The sequence below is a fragment of the Bos taurus genome, chromosome 20 (genome assembly GCF_002263795.3).
Source record: "Bos taurus isolate L1 Dominette 01449 registration number 42190680 breed Hereford chromosome 20, ARS-UCD2.0, whole genome shotgun sequence".
NCBI lineage: Eukaryota > Metazoa > Chordata > Mammalia > Artiodactyla > Bovidae > Bos > Bos taurus.
In genome coordinates, this window is record NC_037347.1 from 2132118 (window position 1) to 2151907 (window position 19790).

At 43.0% G+C, this 19790-nt stretch overlaps 1 protein-coding gene across 9 annotated transcripts in view; it reads right to left on the bottom strand.

Moving 5' to 3' along the window:
• Positions 1 to 19790, bottom strand: part of LCP2 (lymphocyte cytosolic protein 2) — a 50276-nt gene that overhangs the window by 2942 nt on the left and 27544 nt on the right. For 5 of the 9 annotated variants that reach the window (XM_059878709.1, XM_010816674.4, XM_024981266.2 and 2 more), the window contains 13 exons: positions 19551 to 19620; positions 19373 to 19456; positions 15762 to 15787; positions 15632 to 15651; positions 15432 to 15539; positions 14037 to 14067; positions 11686 to 11698; positions 10891 to 11020; positions 9394 to 9443; positions 6096 to 6187; positions 5419 to 5496; positions 3046 to 3201; positions 213 to 964 (listed from right to left, as the gene is read on the bottom strand). In XM_059878709.1, the coding sequence (XP_059734692.1) occupies positions 842 to 964; positions 3046 to 3201; positions 5419 to 5496; positions 6096 to 6187; positions 9394 to 9443; positions 10891 to 11020; positions 11686 to 11698; positions 14037 to 14067; positions 15432 to 15539; positions 15632 to 15651; positions 15762 to 15787; positions 19373 to 19456; positions 19551 to 19620 (981 nt within the window). In that variant the 3' untranslated portion in view covers positions 213 to 841. 9 annotated transcript variants of the gene reach the window in all.

The window sequence follows — 19790 nt, forward strand, 5'->3', positions numbered from 1 at the left end:
CACTTGATACTTTTGGAGTTGGGTGGAGGTGGAAGAGATAGGATGAGGATGTCAGATGTGATGAAATTAAATCTGGTGTATTTGATGCCAAAGCCTCATTCTAAATTTAAAATGTTTTCTTTTGGTATTTATAGCTTAAATTTGCTTTAAAACAGGAAAATAATAGTTAAATAATTTAAAAAAGTCAATAAGTTGTTTTAGGAACCAAAAAATGAAGCAGAAGGCAAATTAATTTTAATTCCACGAAGTTATTCCAACATGCATTTATCTTTTTCATAAAAAAAGTATACAAAAATCCCCACCCTCCAGCAAAAACATGAAATAAGAAAGGATGATATCTTTTGAAGCTTCTTAAATTATTGCTGCCAAGAAACTGAATTATAGTAATTTCAAATTATACATATAAAATTGATGATTGCCTTTGACTGACAAAGGATTGGCTAGTTAAAAAATCAGTTTAATGTGTTACCAAAATCTGTTACCATTTCAGTGTTTCTAAACTTGCCCCAAATTGTTCCTATAGGTGTGCCAACTAATGTACTTGGACATGGGTATTCAAAAATACACATGTTTTTAAAATGAATCATTACAGTGCACTGTTAGACTTCAAGTGTGAACATTATTACTTATGTGCTTTACAAACATTGAAGAAAAATAAATAAATTATGGGATATTTGACAGTCTTCATTCCAAACACTTTCATAAGTGAAAGGACACAACCCTTATGTTCGTGTTGGAGGCATTCAATTCAGCCCTAAGGGTTTGACCGTTCACCAAGGTTGACTGATCTTCCCACGCTGGGACAGAGGCAGGAGGAAGGTTCGTTTGCTTGGCTAACTTACTAGGGATAACCTGCAGAGTACGTCAACGTGCACTGGTATCTGGAACCTCGGTTTTTCCCATCAATAAGCAGAAGTGGCATCTTTCTGAAGTAGTCGATAATATCTGACACAGACAGAAAGTCCTGAAAGATTCAAAATAGGAAGAAAATCAGCATTGGAATGTGTAGCATGAATTTCGCAGTTTTTTTTTTTAATCTGCATAATATCCTACCTCTTGTACTGTAAGGATTATCAGTCTATATAAAATTTGGCAAAGATTTTAATGATTTCTGCTGTGGAACTTTGAAAAAAATTCTTCACCAACATTCAACATACTATGGATAAAAGACAAGTATGTATTTATGTATATGTTATTTAACTTCATGTAGGGGGTTATATATATTATATACAGAGAGAGAGGGAGAGTCTAATTATGATAGCTTTACCTTAGGATTGTTGTTTTTTATTTTTTATTCATGTATAGTTGAGTTATAATGTTGTGTTAGTTTCTGATGTATAACAAAGTGATTAGGATACATGTATACCTTTTTCATATTGTTTTCCATTATGGTTTATCATAGGCTATTGAATATGGGGCCTCATCGTTTATCTCCCTCTTTTTATAAGGACACCAATCATTGGACTTCAGGAAGACTGTTCTATTTGTGACTTGGTTTTGGTTTTTGTGTCCCTCCTTTAAATCGCTAATAATGTTAGGAGATACAAGGGATCAGGAGGTCAGACGGCATCTTTGCTGTCTGAAGATGGTATCTGCAGTATGGCATAACAGTTCCCTCCTGATATCTGCTGTGTTCCCACTGCTACCTCCACACGCACAAGAGCGCTGTAGCGAGTCCCTCTGTGCATTACCTGTATCATCCTTTCCCTGAGGGCCAACTTCCTCCAAGACTACTCTTCTAGGTGCCTCCCTCCAGGGCAATGGCAATGAGAGGTTTGTATTTGTGTGCTTCCACACAAGCCCAGTAGAGATCCTGGAGGGCAGACATCTCTGCTTCTACGGGACCGATGCAGCTCTGCTGCTGCTGCTAAGTCGCTTCAGTCGTGTCCGACTCTGTGCGACCCCATAGACGGCAGCCCATCAGGCTCCCCTGTCCCTGGGATTCTCCAGGCAAGAACACTGGAGTGGGTTCCCATTTCCTTCTCCAATGCATGAAAGTGGAAAGTGAAAGTGAAGTCTCTCAGTCGTGTCCAACTCTTAGCGACCCCATGGACTGCAGCCTACCAGGCTCCTCTGTCCATGGGATTTTCCAGGCAAGAGTACTGGAGTGGGTTACCATTTCCTTCTCCAATGCATGAAAGTGAAAAGTGAAAGTGAAGTCACTCAGTCATGTCCGACTCTTAGCGACCCCATGGACTGCAGTGCACCAGGCTCCCCTGTCCCTGGGATTCTCCAGGCAAGAGTACTGGAGTGGGGTGCCATTGCCTTCTCCTATGCAGCTCTACCCACCCCGAACCAGTGATTCAAACATATGACCAAAATCATGTGTTTTTTCTACTGGTTTACATAATCATAACTTAAAAATATTTGGAGTGAAGTAGAAGTTATGGGTAAGTTGTGTTTCCTTCTGGAAATGTTTGATACAGCTGATCCTCCTCCTGGAACTTTGAACTTAAAAAAGCATTAGGTGTAGCCATAGTTTCCTTTGCAAAAAGCAGACCTGAAAGGTTTTCTTTACACGGTTCTCATTACTACCCCAAAAGGGACTAATATACACCTTGGGGAAACAGGGAAATGTTTTTGGCAATTTGCACAGCTTCACTGGCCTAACCTCCATTTTTAGGGAGAAATGACCCAAGTCATTTTTCCAGATGTTCATTTAAGACACGGCCTTATAAATACACTGTATCCTTACATCAAAATCATGTCACAGAAGTGACTTTAACTCACTTCTGTGTCATAGAAAGGACTTGCCTTTGGCACCATCTAATGATATTTTTAATTTAAACATTTTTTTTTAAGTTACACATGTGATTTTAGACTAGTTGGAATAAAAGATGTAAAAAAGACACTGTGGCAGAGGTAGAGACTGCTAACATTTTATCTCCTTCCAGCAAATGCAGGGTTTCACTAATGCAACTTAACCCTAAGGTTGCCAGGCAGTGTGGACCCCCAAAGAAGGCCACAGCCAGCTTCCGTGCAGGTAAGTGTGCAGAGAGGCACACGCAGAAAACTGGGGGAAGTTTGACAACTTGAAACCCTTACCTCTTTCCCTCGGAGTCCAGTTCCCAACAAGTAAACTTGGCTTTCTTCCTGATAACGGATTTGGATGTTGTAAACTTTATCTTTGTACAACACCATGAGAACGTATGGATTGGATATTGTTTTTTTAGAGCTGTCTCTAACCAGGAAAGTGCCGTCCTAAAAGGATAAATTCTTGTTATTATGGAAGTAGCAAAAGTCAATACTTCTGTTGCCTCTAAGAGCAGCAGACAATCCTCTAGAGATCTTGAAACCTACCAGTTGACAATTTAGTGAACAGTTAGCTCCCCAAACAGCAGTAGTCCCGTGTGTCATGGATTTCTTGGTTGTCAAGAAGCAGGCAGCAGAGATTAGAGAAATTCCCAAATTTCAAAGAGATCTCTTTGAAGTCTCTCAATGAAAAAGGAATCTCTTTTACAATAATAAAACAAATAATAGATGGTTGAGTGGATACAGGGCCAGCAAAATAAGGACTTTAGTGGTTAACTAAAGATATCTCTTCCTGCTCCTGAGAGTTAATTCTATGCACTTTCTTTCCACGGTCAAAGTCAGAATACACCCAAATACATAAGACATGTACCCATTTTAAAACCTCATGGTGCCCAGATACTGCATTTCATCATCAAACACCTGAAAAAAACCCAATGTGGATCATCCTTTTTTCCTGATATTTACCAAAATAATGTGGTGATCTGGCCTATACTTTAAAATTTCATTTCATAAATTAGCTACGTAATATTATAATATACTATAAAGATCTAATATTAAAATAGAATGAATTAGGAAGAACTTTAAATTACTCCTTCTTCTGTGTATTGAAATCAGGATGATCAATTTGCAATAATGCCTTTCCTTTGTTCTTTTTTCATTCTAGGTTGAATGAGTAAATTCTAGTCAAAACGTCTTAGACAAATATACCTGTGGATTCATAGCTCTGGCTTCACTTCGGAATTTCAAGTTTTGAAGATTTCCAGAGCCCACATAGCATCCCTAATTAAATTAATTAATTTAATTAATTAATCTGACTAATTAAATCAGAATCTCTCTGGGTAAAATCAGAATTTTTTTTAATGCTCCCCAAGTGATTTAAATGTGCAATCTCCTGGTGGTCCAGTGGTTAAGAATCTGCCTGCCAATGCAGGGCACATGGGTTCAATCCCTGGTCCGGGAAGATCCCACATGCCTTGGAGCAACTAAGCCCATGTGCCACAATTATTGAGCCGGTGCTCTAGAGCTGGGGAGCGACAACTGCGGAGCCTCTGTGCCTGGAGCCTGTGATCCGCGGCAAGAGAAGCCACTGCAGTGAGAAGCCTGCACATCGCAAGGAAGAGAAGCCCCCACTCACCGCAACTAGAGAAAGCCTGAGCAGCAACAAAGCCCCAGCACTGCCAAAAATAAATAATGTTTTTTTTAAAGATGGGGAGATGAACACTAATCACTTCATATCATTAAAAAAAATAAATAAATAAAAGTGCAACCAAGCTTGAGGCTCGAGAACTTGTGTTGTAGTCTCGAGATGTGAAGAATGCGAAAGGTGAAGGATCTTTGATATATAGGTTTAAGATTAGTGTTCAGTACCGGAAGACAGGAGATCAGGTTTAAGACCTTTAATATTAAACGACAATTAGAAATTTCTAGGGAAAAGGACAACAAGTTGCTGTTCTCTGTCTCAATATGGGTTCTTCCAAGTTGCTATGGATGGCAATTGGGTGTCAAGAGGAAGATACAACTAGTAAGATGTTGGAAATTTGGGGGAAAGAGTTTCCTTTTGATGCTGTGTGATTCCTGTGAAAAGATGGACCATTTTCATTAATAGAATCTCCTAAGATTCCTTCAATCAAATGACTACCTTAATTTAAATTTTTCCCAGGGTCCTAGGAGTCATTGCTATGGACATTAGTAGGTGAGAAGCTGGCACTAATTGGTACCCTTTGGTATAACAGCATGAACAGCACCCAGCAGAATTCCTAGCCCACAATGTATGTTCAGTCTGTCTGACTCTTTGAGACCCCATGACCTGTAGCCCACCAGGCCCTTCTGTCTATGGGAGCTTCCAGGCAAGAATGCTGGAGTGGGTTGCCATTTCCTCCTCCAGGGGATCTTTCTGACCCAGGGACAGAGCCCGAGCCTCTTGTGCCTCCTGCACTGGCAGGCAGATTCTTTACCACTGCATCCCCTGGGTTTTGTTTCATTGCATGATCTATCCAAACTGTAGGAAGAGAGGTTGTAAAAATAAAAATCTGTTGTTAGTTGTTAGCAGCTATGAAAAGCAAGCTTGAAGCCAGTATCTAAAGCCCATCACTGGTACTCAGGAAAAATCAGTCCCATTTCTTTTCTCCTATTTATACTTAAAAAAATAAACCTGTAGCACAGTACCTGGTTTATCTTTCTAAGAGCCGCTTCTGCCTCTGTTCGGGTAACATAAGAAACGTACCAGTCTTCATTTAATGAATTCTGAAAATGCAAATTTTTTAAAATGGAATAAATTTTGTAGTTACATAAGTAAGTGAAAAAAAAAAAGCCTCCAAGTAATCATTTCCATAAATCACCACCTCAGTTCCATGAAATTTGAAACACTTGTGTTATTACTTTGAATATAGAATCATTCAGGTGAAGCTAAATAGAAGATATTTTATGTGAACTGCTTTTTATCATATGTTCATTCCCAAGGTAGAGGTGAATAAGCATTCATAGATAATCGAGTCTCTAATCAGGAAAGATTCAGATGTAATAATTTCTTCAGTTTAGAATAATAATATATTTAATGAAAAACACTGGGTTAATGAGCAGTCAAATGACTTATGCTATGTCATAAACTAAGAAACAGATGAAAAATAGAATTATTTTTCTGTTTAATGTGAAACACACATTTGCCATTGGAAGAGGAACATCAAGGAAAAAGAACCTATTTTTCAACTGAATTCTCCTCTCAATATTTTTCACTAAAAAAATTAAGACTAAAAGAAAATAAAAGTATAGGGGAGTATTCAGTGGAAGATTCTGATGATCCATTTGCTGGTGTAGAAATAAAATATGAACATATGCCTTATTACCTCTTCTTCCCCAGGGGATTGTGATCTAGGTTTGCTTGGAACTGGCGAGAAGTTCCTGCCTTCCATTCTGGGAAGTGGTCTGTTGCCGGGGCCTTTGAAAGTATAGCATTTTGAACGTTAATTTACTTTAAGCAATTTTTCACTAGTCATAGCCCATCATTGCCCACCCCCCACAATGCCCTTGCAGTTGTTCCCAGCAATTAACATTTCAAGAAACCACAGCTTCCAAAATAACTTTCACTTGTTCAAAGCCACAAGGGCTGCTCGGGCCCTGTTCCGCAGCCATGCCAGTGAAATTCTGAGACACTACACCGCACATTTGATTGGTTGCTTAACTGAGCACCTTACGTATATACCATCAAGTGGTAACAGTGTGGAGGTGAAAATAATTATGTTCTCATTTTCACAAAAAGAAATGTGACTTACCCGAGATGAGGTGAAATTACCTTGAGAATATTCTTAGCTCTCAGAGCCAGCGCTTACTACCTGCTGTTCTTGACCAAATTTCTTACAGAAGCAGAACTGTGAGACTCACACAGAAGGAGGCCCTGACAGTATCTGATCCATCAGGAAGCCTGTGTCGGAGTCTGTAAATTACCCAGCACTTGTGCCTCCCCTTCTCTCATGCTTTTTTTTTCTTGTTGACAGTTCCATGAAATTTTTCAAGAGAATGTGTTTCCTAATCTCAGGAAAGGTTTGATTGTGTTGATTTGCAATTGCTAAGCCTGTCTCTATATGCCAGAACAGCTATTACAGGCTGGTAAATTCCGTGAGTTGAATGTTCTCTTAACAATTCATGCATCATTCGTTTGTTGATTCAACAGATATTTTTTCAGCACTGCTCTGGCCAGGCCCTGAGTAAGGCACCTGTGTACATGACCTTCCATCCTCACAGCAACCCCACAAGGTGGGTATTGTCTTCTTTTTGGATATCATGAAACAAAGGTTCAGAGAGTCTAAACAAATCATGTGTCTTAGTGGCAGGGCCAGAACTTGAACTTGTGATTCCCAAATATGACTGTGCGTAAAAGAGAATTCCAGGGGAACCCTGAATCACCCAGGCTCAAGAATCTGCATTTAGCAAGCACTCCGGGTGGTTCTGCACCAGGTCTGTCACCTCATCTAACACATCTAATACTCCACAGAGGGTAAATCGCTGGCCCCAGGGCCCCTGAGAGGGGAGAGTTACTTGAAGTCCAGGTCTTCCTAGTCAGGATTATTCGCGATGCAGATGGGGCTGGCCTGAGCTGCTGATCTTCCTTCTTAAGGCTCCCAGCACCTGAACAGACCTTCCCCATGCTCACCTTTGCAGTGCAACATGCAGACATTTGTATAACGTTTGTTGAGGGAATGAAATCTAGCTATATGAGAAAGTCATGGAATGAAGGTCTATAGGGCACGGCTGTCTTAGAATTGAGGAATTATTCTCTATCTGCATCTGCAGGTCAGCACCACAAAGTCACTATTCATGACAGACAATATATTACTTTTCATTGCCGTCACCCTCCACCCTTAATATCTAGATCCTCAAGGGAACTGGGACAGGTTTGTGGCCAATATAAAGCACATCCTTTGTCTTCCTGACCTTGGGGCAACCAGTGGGTTAGACTGAGGACCAGGTGTCCTGGCACTCTTAGGAAAAAAGGGATCAATTTTGATTAAGGTAGTAGAATAAGCCCTCTGCATTCATGGCTCCCACATCGGTGAATTCAGCCAACTACAGATTGGTTCAGCCAACGCGTTAGCCAAGTCTGTGGATGTGGAGAAGGGCCAACTGTGCTACATCATTTTATACAAAGAACTTGAACATCCTGGGTTTTGGTATCAGTGGGGGTCCTGGAACCAATCCCCTCTCCTGTATTAAAGGGATAATTATATTCAAAAAAATAATAAAAGCCAACTGTTTATATTAATAATCTCTGTCACCAACTCATAGAAGCAGGGGTCTATGGAATTTACTTTGGGAGATACTGCTAGAAGTGAAGTGTCTGAAGCTCAGATGCCTGGACGGACCAGGCAAGGGACCCAAAGTAGTTTTACAAAATGATGAGTTGTGGCCACTGAGGGGTGGGCGGTGGGGGGGGGGGGGGGGCGGTGGCGGGGACTGTGGAAGCCATGTAGTGAATAAGGACACTATATCCTAAAATGCTTAGGAAACATTGAAAATACAGTGGGTTTCACTGGTGTCAGCAGTAGAATCTCATACACATATGGCATGATGTGCCCAACTAAATGTAATAGACATGCTCCTGAAAAAAAGAGTCTACTCTTGTTAAAATTTAAACTTATTAGTTTTCTGTTTATAACAATACTAGTGTTCCTGCATGTGTACATGACTACAAAAAAAAAAAAGTGTTTTATTTTTTTCCTCACAGAATTTTTAAATCTTAAGTCAACCTTTAAAAATTAGGTAATTTAACATTAAAAGCCATATTTCTATTTTTTCTTGAAATCAGAAAGCCTGGTAACACAAGATGTGTTTCCTAGCATGAGAAAAAAAAATTGTTTACTGGAGTTGGGTGACTCTCCACAGTCATTTGACAGTCATTCAACAAACATTTTAAAGTGCTTACCATGTGCTAGTCACTTGCAAGTCTTTAAGGATAAAAAATAAACACAGCTAGTCCTACCGTGTAGGCCTTTGTGTCTGCTTGAAGTGGTCCATGAACCAGCAATACCGCTGGGAACTTGGAACTTGGGAATCACATGGAAACTTGCTAGAAATGCAGAACCTTGGGTCCCATCCAAGACCCACTGATTAGAATCTGCATTTTAACATCGCCCCCAGGTGATTTTCGTGCATTTTAAAGTTTGAGGACTCTCTCAAGAAATACTTACCATGGACACCCAAAGGAGGTATTATTAAAAAATACAGGTCTTCAGCCAGACTTACTGTTTCAGAATCCTGCGGGTTGGGGTCCCTTAATCTGTATTTTAAACATGTTCCTCAACTAGCACTCCAGGTTAGATTCATTATAGAAATCAAGACTACAGAGAAAGCTAGCACTGTCCTAAGCATCATATAAAAACAGCAGGGAAGACAAGTTCTGCGTGGGAAGATAAAGGCCACGGCCACCTTCCTGCGGGAGAGTGTGTGTGCGTCTGTGTGGTGGTGGTGTTGTGTGGCATATCCTGTCACTACAGCAACCTTTGGTAAGAAGTGCTGATTAAGGAAGTGCTGAATAAGGAAGTCAGATGCTTTTAGGAAACAACAAAACTTATGCCAAAGGCTTTGGGACATCCGGTCATGACGGCATATTGGCTAGAGTAGGTGGTCACTAGAGCCCGGAGTACAAACCTTGAGAGAAGTATGGTGGCAGGGAGGCACTCTGCGAAAAGTTACTGTTACTGTGGAGGCAAAAAAAGAACAGATTTTAAGTTGGGTTGGGGTTAAGGGGTCACAGAGGGAGCCTGAATTGGGGAAATGCTGCTTCTCTGGCTCTTCTCACCCCCTCCCTGAAACCACGGGGGCAGGGCAAGGGCAAAAAGAAGGAACTTGTTGAACATACTTCACTCCTGTCTCAGGAAGACCATGCCAGAGTCTAACAAGCTTCTCAAGACAAAAAACAAAAGCAACAGGAGAACAGCATGAAGAGCTTTAAAAGCTACTTTAAAAAGGCAGCAGCAGTCTGAGGACTTGGAGTCTGGAGCACGACTCAAATTCTCTGGGAGAACGCTTCTCTTTCTGTTAGGGAAATATATTCCATGGGCATGTTGTTTGGGATGGTGAATCCCCAGAGCCTAGTGGTCTACAAGGAGAGGGGAGGGCATGAGAAACAGAGGGCTCGGTAGTGCTACAGCGGACAGTAATTGCATCTGCGGGGACAGTGAGGGAGGAGGGCCAGTGGGAGGCCCTGAAAGCCTGTCTGCTCCACACTGAGCAGCAGTTTCCCCACCCTTTAGGCCAAACTTTCGATAAAGGCCTGCTTTGTTCAGAAAGCTCGTGCGAGTGGTGTTTTGAAAGAATGAAGGATAGGGCTGGGCTCAGGGTGGGATGAGGTGGCATAAGAAAGTGGCAGACGTGGCAGCAGCAGAACAACTGGAAGAATGAGAAGAAGCAGAAAATAGAGCAAGAGGCACCCGGGGTAAATGAAAAAAATTGAGACTCTTTCCAGATACCTAGCAGAGTGGAAGGATCTTACTGGTGGGTGAGTTTTCTTCCATCCTTAGGGTAGGGACTAGGCCTCTCCCTTTGGATAGTAAAGGAGAAGAGGAGCTGGAAAGGCTGGTGGGTGAAGCCTCGGGGGTGCCGGGAGATAGCCTGAGGGCTTATTTATGAGAAATGCCCTGAGTCTTCCTCCTGTCTGTGCCTCTCTTTCTGGAGAGCCTGCCTCCTCATGGGTCCTGAGAAATACTCCTGCTGCTGAGAAAACAGACCTGCTGGGGACAGAGCCCGTACAGTGAATACTCCACACCTGCCAAGTGCAAGGTGCACTGGAGGGGTATTCCCATCCAAGGAGGGTGAACTCCAAGTAATTAATTGGGCTTCTTGAGTGTTTGTTTGTTTTTAACCTACAGAGTAAAAAACATTCCCTGTTTCCTGCCAGAGTCCATTCTGTCTGGGGCCATGACAGAGCAGGCAATTCTGTACCTTTCTTCTCCCCAAACACAACACAGAAAACAGCAGTGAGTTAATATGTGCATTTGTGCATTCTTTATGCTCAGCTTGGTTTTCTTTCCTAAGACCCAAAATGTTCTGACCCTATGACTGGTGGCTTATTTCTTTCTTCCTCAACCCCAACGTCAGTGGCCCCAGACGTTATGCTAGGTTAGAACTGAATGATTCAGCACACACCTTTCTGAGAAGGCTCCAGACGAGTGAGTTAATGGGAGGGAGTTCTTGGGCGATGGCTTGGTAGATCTTGAAGGGAAGGTGTTGGAGGTCATGGGGAGAGGTGATGGCTGGGGCGGAAGTCTTTGATGTACTTCAGAGGAAAAGAAAAAGGAAAGATTGTCAGAATCCAAGTGTCACAGGAACATATATCCCCAAACTGCTCCCTGGTTAGAAACAGCTAGTGTAAAGGGAGATACAAACATTCAAAAGATGAAATGTCATTAGGAAGAGGTGGGGTGGATGCCCACCCCACAGGGCTTTTCTCGATGGTTTACCACCTCAGAACACAGTTTCAAATGCTGCCATTCTCCATCATTCTTCATAGTACACTTTTTTTTTTTCATTTTTGAAGTGTTAACTTGTCAGAAAATTGTCAGTTAGAAATCATATGAATTTCAGAAATGATTCACAAGTTTTTTTTAAATGAAAGACAAATTTTATGCCATGTCATTCATATACAGTTAGTAATCCTTTACCCAAGGCTGTCTATCATACTGTATGTATGATTTTCAGTTTTGCTGCACTAGTAAGTATTAATAGTTTGCACTGTTATACATGAACTTAGCAGTTCTTTTTGGTAATCCAGCCAAGTAATTCCATTTTATTATAGTTATACAGTATACCAACTGGCATACATATGCTCAATACTAATTCTACAATGATAATGGATTCTACAGAGTTGCTATACTAATTCCATCTGAACACAGAAAACTAAAGGAAAGGTTACAAGTTGTAAAAAAGTCTTTCTGAACATACCATCATCTTCATCCTGGTAAGGGGAAGAAAAAAAAGATATTAATTTATCATCAAAGCACAATTTCTCAAAGAAAAATGTACTCTCAATCACAGAAATGCCTCTGTTTTCTTTCTTTAGCAGTTGCGTGTCTCTACAATAAAGGTACTGTGGACAGTAGAACTTGCCAAATAATTTATGATTTCTTAATACAAACAATCATTTAAAGACATTCCAATCTGAAACACTCTTTATATACTTAAAATAGGTTCTGAAGTGTCTAAACAGCCCTAGAGATAATAATAATGATGATATCTACTATGTCTCCCAAGATTCATAGGCAATATTTCATCCAATTCTTCAAGCAACTCTTCAAGAATTTAACATTTTCATTTTACAAATGAAAACACGCTGCCCAAGAAGCACTCCTACCTTGCCAAGGGTTACGGAAATTGATTCACACCTAATCCCTCTGACCCAAAGCCTAACCTTCTCCGGGTCTCGGCTTTGCACTGACCACTCTGGTTCAAAGCACCGTGGCCTTGTCGTTCCTCTGTCGCCAAGTCGTGTCTGACTCTTCACAGCAATCCTGGACTGCAGCAGGCCAGGCTTCCCTGCCCTCACCACCTCCCGGAGTTTGCCCAAGTTTATACAGCCTTATGATTTGAAAACAGCTTCCAAAGAGTGTCCACTTGGTGCAGCACATCTATCTTTAGGACAGCCTTCTGAAATAGATAAGGGAGAGGCTCTATGTTCTACTCCCTAGATAGGAAATGATGTTCAGAGAGGCAAAAATAATTTTGCCATTGACTAGTAGACCAGAATTGTCAACTTGGACTTGTTTTGTTAGGCTCGGACAGTAGCGATGAACGAGCACCTTCCTCAAGTGCTGTTGAGAGGGATTAAGTTAGTTACTACTTGTGCCTGGTATGTTTGAGTGCTCGATAAAAGTTTGTTATCCTTAGTCCTACCATTGAGATGAGGCAAGATGGAATAGCCAGACTCACTCATCCAGGTTGGCCAGCTGGGAAGGAATCCTAACAAAGGGCTGCACAGATAGATACACATGGACTTATGGAATCCCCAAAATGAAATTGGTCTTTGACACTCCTGCAACCATGTCTCCTCTGGTCAAGACATAAGATATCTAGGTTCTCATGACAACAAGTGTCAGTCCTTCCAGAGATAAGGATCCTTGGGAATGTGATATTACCCTCATTTTCAACCTTCTCTCCTCTTTGCCCCTGTGGCTCTGAAGCCAATCTGCTGTCCTCACTCTTCCCACAGGCTCCATGGGCACTGCCCATGCCTGCCTTAGTCAGGACACTCCTGAGGCTGAAGGCACTGACCTTTGCATTGGAGGGACTATCCTGTGTCTCCCCATCATTCAATGACCACATTGCTAAGAAGTCACACTTAGCTCTTCAACCCTTATACATCACTTCCTTCACTTCTCCTCTGTAGCGCATCCTGTGATCATATGCCCCTTAGCACACTGGAGCATATCCATTACATCTTATATCTTAGCACTTCATCTGCATTTTATCTCCATTATATCTCAGCACTTCATCGGAATAAGCGCACCGTTTAGCATAGAGCTACGAAACACCAGGTGCCTATGGACTGAGCCCTTGAGCACGGCACAGGTGTGATGGCCTTCTTCGGGCAGTTTACAGTACAGAGGAAGTCAGGCAGACCTGGATTTCAATCCTGGCTATCTCCCAGCTGTGCAACTTGCAATGAGTATCTTACCCTTCTAAACTTCAATTTCTTGTTAGTGAAAGGGAAACAATGACTCCTCCTAGGGATAGTCAATGCAAAGAAAATGTAACATTGGAATGATTAACTGTCCTGGTCCTCATTTGCCTTAGACTGATGAAGTTCTTGGGACATGAGACTTTCACTGCTAAAACTGAGCAGTCCTAGGCAAACAGTCAGTCAAAAGTAGCTAGGTTGGCAACATGTACACAATATACATTGCATAAATGCTGTTTCCTCTCTTTCTTAGGCCATAGAGGTATTTAAGGGGAAAATAGAGGCTTAAGAGACTTTCTGGGAGGCCGGACTCTGAAACATGCCTTACTTTATCCTCCCTTCTACCTACTTGCCACTCCCCTTGCTCACTACCACCTGGTAATAGGGTTGCAATTAACCCAGCCTCCCTAGGAACCTTCAGAGGGACAGGAGCTAAGCCATGCAGTATTCTGGGCAGGAGGGAAAGATGGAGACCCCAAAAGACACCGGTATTCAGGAGCCTACTGTGCATAGGCCTGGCTTCCAGCACTGGACTTCACTGAAGGCTGAGACAGAGTCTCGACCTCTGCAGAGTCTACACTGGTTTCCAAGCATTTACCAAATGACATTCTGTACTTACATTTTCTCTTCTCTCTGGTCCCCGCATATGCCTGAAATGAATCAGGGCAAAGAAAAAGAACTGAGCATAAAGAGTTTCAAAGAATATAAATAGTTCCACTTAATCTAATATCGAGAAATCAAACCCACTGAGCCGTAATAAAATGGGAAGCAAAAAAAAGAAAAAACAAAAACCAAAAAACCCAGCAGAAAAGCAGGGGAGAGGGAGGCTAGATGACTCAACATTCTGTCATTACTGTGAGCTGAGCTAGGCAAACCTCTGTTCTGTTTCATGACTGCAGCAAATAATTACATTAAAGAAAAAAGGTTTAGTCAGCAAACTCTTTAGTAGCTATTAAATTTCCCTGAGTGGATGTTTCTCCAAGCAAATAAAAGCATTTGAGGAAACACGCTCCTTTGTTGATGTTTGAGAACAGCCGTCTTGGGGCTCACCCTTGGTGTGAAGGAAAGACAGCTGGGAAAAGCTGCTGCTTTGGTCCCTTTCTCCAGATGCACAAACTGGCCAAGCAGATTTGGTGGTGGTGACCTTAGACCTGTGGTGGGCAGCAGCCTTCATGGGCTCGCGTCGTGTCCTCACAGAGAGGGGCCCGAGGAGGACAGTTTGCTGGCAATTTGCCTCCCGATCAGTGATTCACATGATCTCATCTTGTTGTTTATTTAAAACTTTGCTATTTTGTTCACTATGATATTTTTGGCATTCATTTTGATTTTTTAGAATATACCATTAAAACATTAACTCAGTTGCTGAGGTTTTTACCAGTGCACCCTAGCCCTGGCCCTGATTTCATCCTCACATTAGCCAAGCAAGGATCATAATTTTGAATCCTGGTTGCACAGATGAGGTTGATGGAAGCCTTGGTTTTGTCCTTAGTAGGGAGCAGAGCTGGGCCTACCCCAGCGATGTTTGTGCCATTTGGTTAATAGGTCCCTGGAGACTGCACAGTAAAGTTAGAAATGTTAGAGCTGACGGGTGCTCTGCCACTATAAAATGTGGTTGAGCGGTGAGGAAGCTGCTCACAGAGACCTACCGAGATGTCCTCTCCACCGCCTGCACGTTACAAAACGGAAGGTGCAGTGCTGCCCCTTGTGGTGGAAGGAAAATTCAACCAAAAATCAGACTGGCTGAGAAGGTCTCCACAAACGGGGCTGTTCCCGTGCTCCAGAGGAACCATCTGTTTATGCCTCTCTGTGCTAATCGCCTTGTCCTGTAAAGTGACCCAGGCTCTCTGCATCCAACCTGAGAAGCCTGAACATCTCTCAAGCCCCGGCAGCAAAATGAGCCCACTCCCACCCAGGAGCACCATGGTCTTGGGTCCCTACGTGGACCTAACTGATCCAAGGCAGGAGTTCACGTCACCCCTTCTGTGCCACACCCCAAGCAACAGAAGACACTTACCTTGGCACGGGTGGCTTCTTCCCTGGCAGGGGGCTGCCTCTGTCATGCCTTTCCGTGGCTGGCGGTAATGGGGGCTTTTGTATCTTGGGCAAATGCTCCCCAGGAGGCCTGCGGTTTTGAGAGAAAGGATGGATGAGAAACAAACCAGAGTCACACAGCACGTGCCCTGTACCCACACACAGGCACCCAGAGTCACTCACCTTCCCCCTAGGACCGAGGACTGCAAGGCAGGAGAGAAGATACGTGAGTATTCTCAGCACTTTCCACAGAACAAGGACAAGATACAACACGGAGCAGAAACAAACAAAACAAAATAAGGAGAAAACTCACCTTGTCAGAAATCATTGGCTTCCTTCCTGTAAATTACAAACAGCAGATAAGCCTTGCATGTAACAGCTAAGCTTTGAAACGTTTGATGAAACTGAATCCCAGCCCCTAAGAGGGATAATTGGGTTTAAGCATTGAGGGATCATGGGCTTCCCCGGTGGTGTTAGTGGTAAAGAACCTGCCTGCCTATGCAGGAGACCTAAGAGACTCGGGTTCCATTCCTGGGTCAGAAAGATCCCCTGGAGCAGGGAATGGGAACCCACTCCAGTGTTCTTGCCTGGAGAACCCCATGGACAGAGGAATCTGGCAGGCTACAGTCCCTAGGGTCACAAAGAGTCGGGCACAACTGAAGTGACTTAACACACACAACACGTTGAGGAATCATAGGCTTTAGACCTGGAGGGTCCCTTACAAGAGCACCTAACTTTATAGTCTCAGGCAAATTAAGTGACTTCACGCAAGGCTCACGTAGTGCTGTGTACATGCAAGCAGCACCGTGAATTCTGAGCTTCTTTCCAAAATGTTTTAATATAACTGATGCTGAAAAGGATTAATGCCTTCCTGAAATTTTGTGCCTCTTTCATTGGCCAAGAGCTGCTTTGTACAGCCCAAGTTTATTTGCATATCTGAAATAAACTCATTTGCCACGGAGGGGTCAGTCTTCCTTCAGTCCTGTGGCCCACTTGCCATTGCATAAGGTATGGCATTTATTCCTGAAAAAAATTTAATTTGGGGTTCAGAGTTTCAGGAGATTCTTCCGGTGGGCTGCAAATCATTTTGCTTTGGCTTTTGTTTTTATTTCTTTCTTTCCTCCCTCTCTTTCCCTCCCGCCCTCCCTTCCTTTTCTTCTTTTACTTTTCTCTTGTAACAGATGACATGGAGGCTTCCTGAAGAAATGGCAGGTGTACCTGAGAACCGTGCATTGCAAAATCATTCAAAACAATGTATTTTTTCTTCTGTCTGAAGTTCCCAGAGTAATACCCTATGTCTTCAATGTAATAAAAGCATTAGTTAACTGGATTCAGCCAGGTTTACATGCAAATCTTGTATGATTTTGAGCAAGTCACTTAAATTTTTTGAGTCTCAATTTCTTCACCTGTAAAATGGGCATTATGTGTTAAACTGCGTAGATTTGCTCTAAGGATCAGGTGACAATTTATACACAGGGCCAGCAATGACCCTGAGTGGGTGCTGAGAATTGTTAGATAGCTCCTCTTTCTTCCCCTCCATCCACCTCCCAGCTCAGTCAACACCCTGTAACAGTGGAGCTGCATTTTTGAGACACAATTTATTCCTCAAAGACTGAATACATGTCCAGCCCAAAATATGTCCTAAGAATCTTGTCTCACTGTGAAGAGCTGACTACCTGAGTAGTTTGGATGGTATAAAAATGTTCATTACTTATAAAATTTTGGTTTGATATGGAAACCCTACTTTAGAGGGATACCCAGGAAACGGATTTATATCATCAGGCCTGAATAGATTTTCTGAAAAACGTCTGCCGGTTTATGCATATTCCCAGGGCATGTTAGGAGCCTCCTGATAAAAGTCTGAGCATTTTAAGAGGTTAATTCTCCCAAAGCATCATGGATAAGGGGTTCAAGGGTAGAGCTAGTACTGTCAAGAAAAGGTTGTCTTTCAAAAGAAAACTAAATAAAAACAAAAATATTTTAAAAGGGTAACCTTTGTATAGGAAGTGACCCTGGAAGATTTGACATCAGTATTACAATTTTCTGACACTTCGGCTCGTGGTAGGTAAGCAGGGCTGGAGTCTGAAGTCCAGTCTCTGTCTTCGCCTTCATACAATGTGTCCAGCCGTCTGCCACAGGCCATTTTAAACTCGGATAGTTGACATAGCTTGGCATGAACCAGCAGAGCTATGACACAGTTCAGGGAAACTGTAGCAAGCTCAGCACCAAATCCGAGAACTGACATTTTGCTGACAGAAGAGTGGACGGAGGCCACAGAGGCTAAATGCTTTGCTCACTATGTAGCTGAAGAAGGGCTAGGGTGGGGCTGGACTCCAGGTTCCTTATCCCTCAAGGCTCAGAACTCCTTCCCCAGAGCTCCCCGGCAAGGAAAGTCCAGGGTCTCCAACTGCAGGAAGACATGGTAGAACAGGGCACGCACTTTGAAGTCAGAAAGACTTGGGTTCAAATCCAAGTCGAATTCAAATCCTGCACCTAGTTCTGCAATTTTGGGAAATTAATTCAACCTCTCTGAACCTCAGCTTTATCATCTGCAAAGTGGGGATGATAATGCAGCCCCCTTTGTGGGCGTGGGGTGACGACTAGAGACAATGTGGAAGTAGCTCTCCATATCCATGGGCTCCATACCCACGATCTACCAACCTCAGATCGAAAACATTTGGAAAAAATAACTCCAGAAAGGTCTGAAAAGCAAAACTTGAATTTGCCATGCACTGGCACCATGTATGTGTATTTATATTGTATTTACAACTACATACAGAGCATTTATATTGTATTGGGTATTATGAGTAATCTAGAGATGACTTAAAGTTCATGGAAGGATATACAGAAGTTATATGAAAACACTACACCATTTTATATAAGGGACTTGAGTATCCCTGGATTTTCATATCCACAAGGATCCTGGAACTGGCCCCCCTGGAGACACCCAGAGATGACTATAACTTATTTGTGGTGGCTGAAGCACTTGCCCCATAGTAAGTGCTCAGTACACTGTAGCTAAGTTTTAGAACGGAATTAAAGATAGCTTTAAGTAGAGGTAGCTGCCATCCAAGAATACTCTGAATCCATTCTGGAGGAAAGGACTGTAGTATACCCACAGTTTGGTCAATGATACACACAACAAAAGACAACTCTGACATTTGAATAGCACCTTAGAGTTTCACTAAGTATTTTCTCATTATAGAGCATCCACCTTATAAGTAGACAGCTCTGAAAAAGCAACGTCCCTCTGGTCAGTGAGCTGCTCAGTTAGCAGCCAAGGCAGCCAACAACAGCTCTCCCTGGCCTTTGCCTCCTAGCCCAGATGCTTGCCCGTCGTCCTTCAGGAGGACCAGGTGATGGGTGTGTGTGCACAGATGGTGCCCGTGGAGAAGCAGGCCCAGCACAGGGCGCAGGACAGGAGCTCTGAGCTTGGGTCTCCACCCCCATCACCTGACATCTGAGTGACCTTGCGAAGTTACCTCTTCGTGTCTCGGTTTCCTTCTCTGTACAGCGAGGATGATTCTGACAGTCCCGTCTCCCTAGGACTGTGGCGACAGTGAAATGAGGCGGTGCCCGTGAACAGCACGCAGTAAGCATCATTGATGGCGGCTACTTTTGTTGCTTTTGTGTTGTTAGTGTCTTGATCGTGTCCAATTCTTTGAGACCCCATTGACCATAGCCCTCCAGGCTCCTCTGTCCATGGGATTTCCCAGGCAAGAATACTGGAGTGGGTAGTCATTCCCTTCTCCAGGGGATCTTCCTGACCCAGGGATGGCACCAAGATCTCCTGCATTGCAGGCGGCTTCTTTACCAGCTGAGTCACCAGTCAGCTACTATTGTTGTTGTTCTTCTTCAGCTGCCAACCCGTGCCCACCTCTTCTTGGCCACTATCACTGAGCGACAAATATGAAAGATACCAACCTAGTGTGAAGGGCTCTCTGTCAAACGGAACTAATGAACGATCTAGGGCTGGTTTCGTGCTTCTGTCTATGGAAGGAGCAGGGACTGGAAGGGAAAGAGACTGAAGTCAATTCACAGAAAAGAGCACTGGGCTGGGGGAGGAGGGCAGGTGGGCAAGAGAGGGTGACCCCACACTCACGCTTGGCCGTTTTGTGGTTTCTACTTCTGCTAGGCTCCTCGTGGTTGGGCTGGGGTGGGGGTAGTGGCTGTTGTAACAGAAAGCCACATGTTAGCAAGCATTTCCAACCCGTCAGTAAGTCCTGAAAGCTTTATACCCCCGAATAGGTCTGAATCTGTTCACTTTTCTCCATCCCATGGACAGGTACACACCTGTCCATTTCTCACGTGAACTGAGCTCCCTGTTCCACATTCTGGGAGA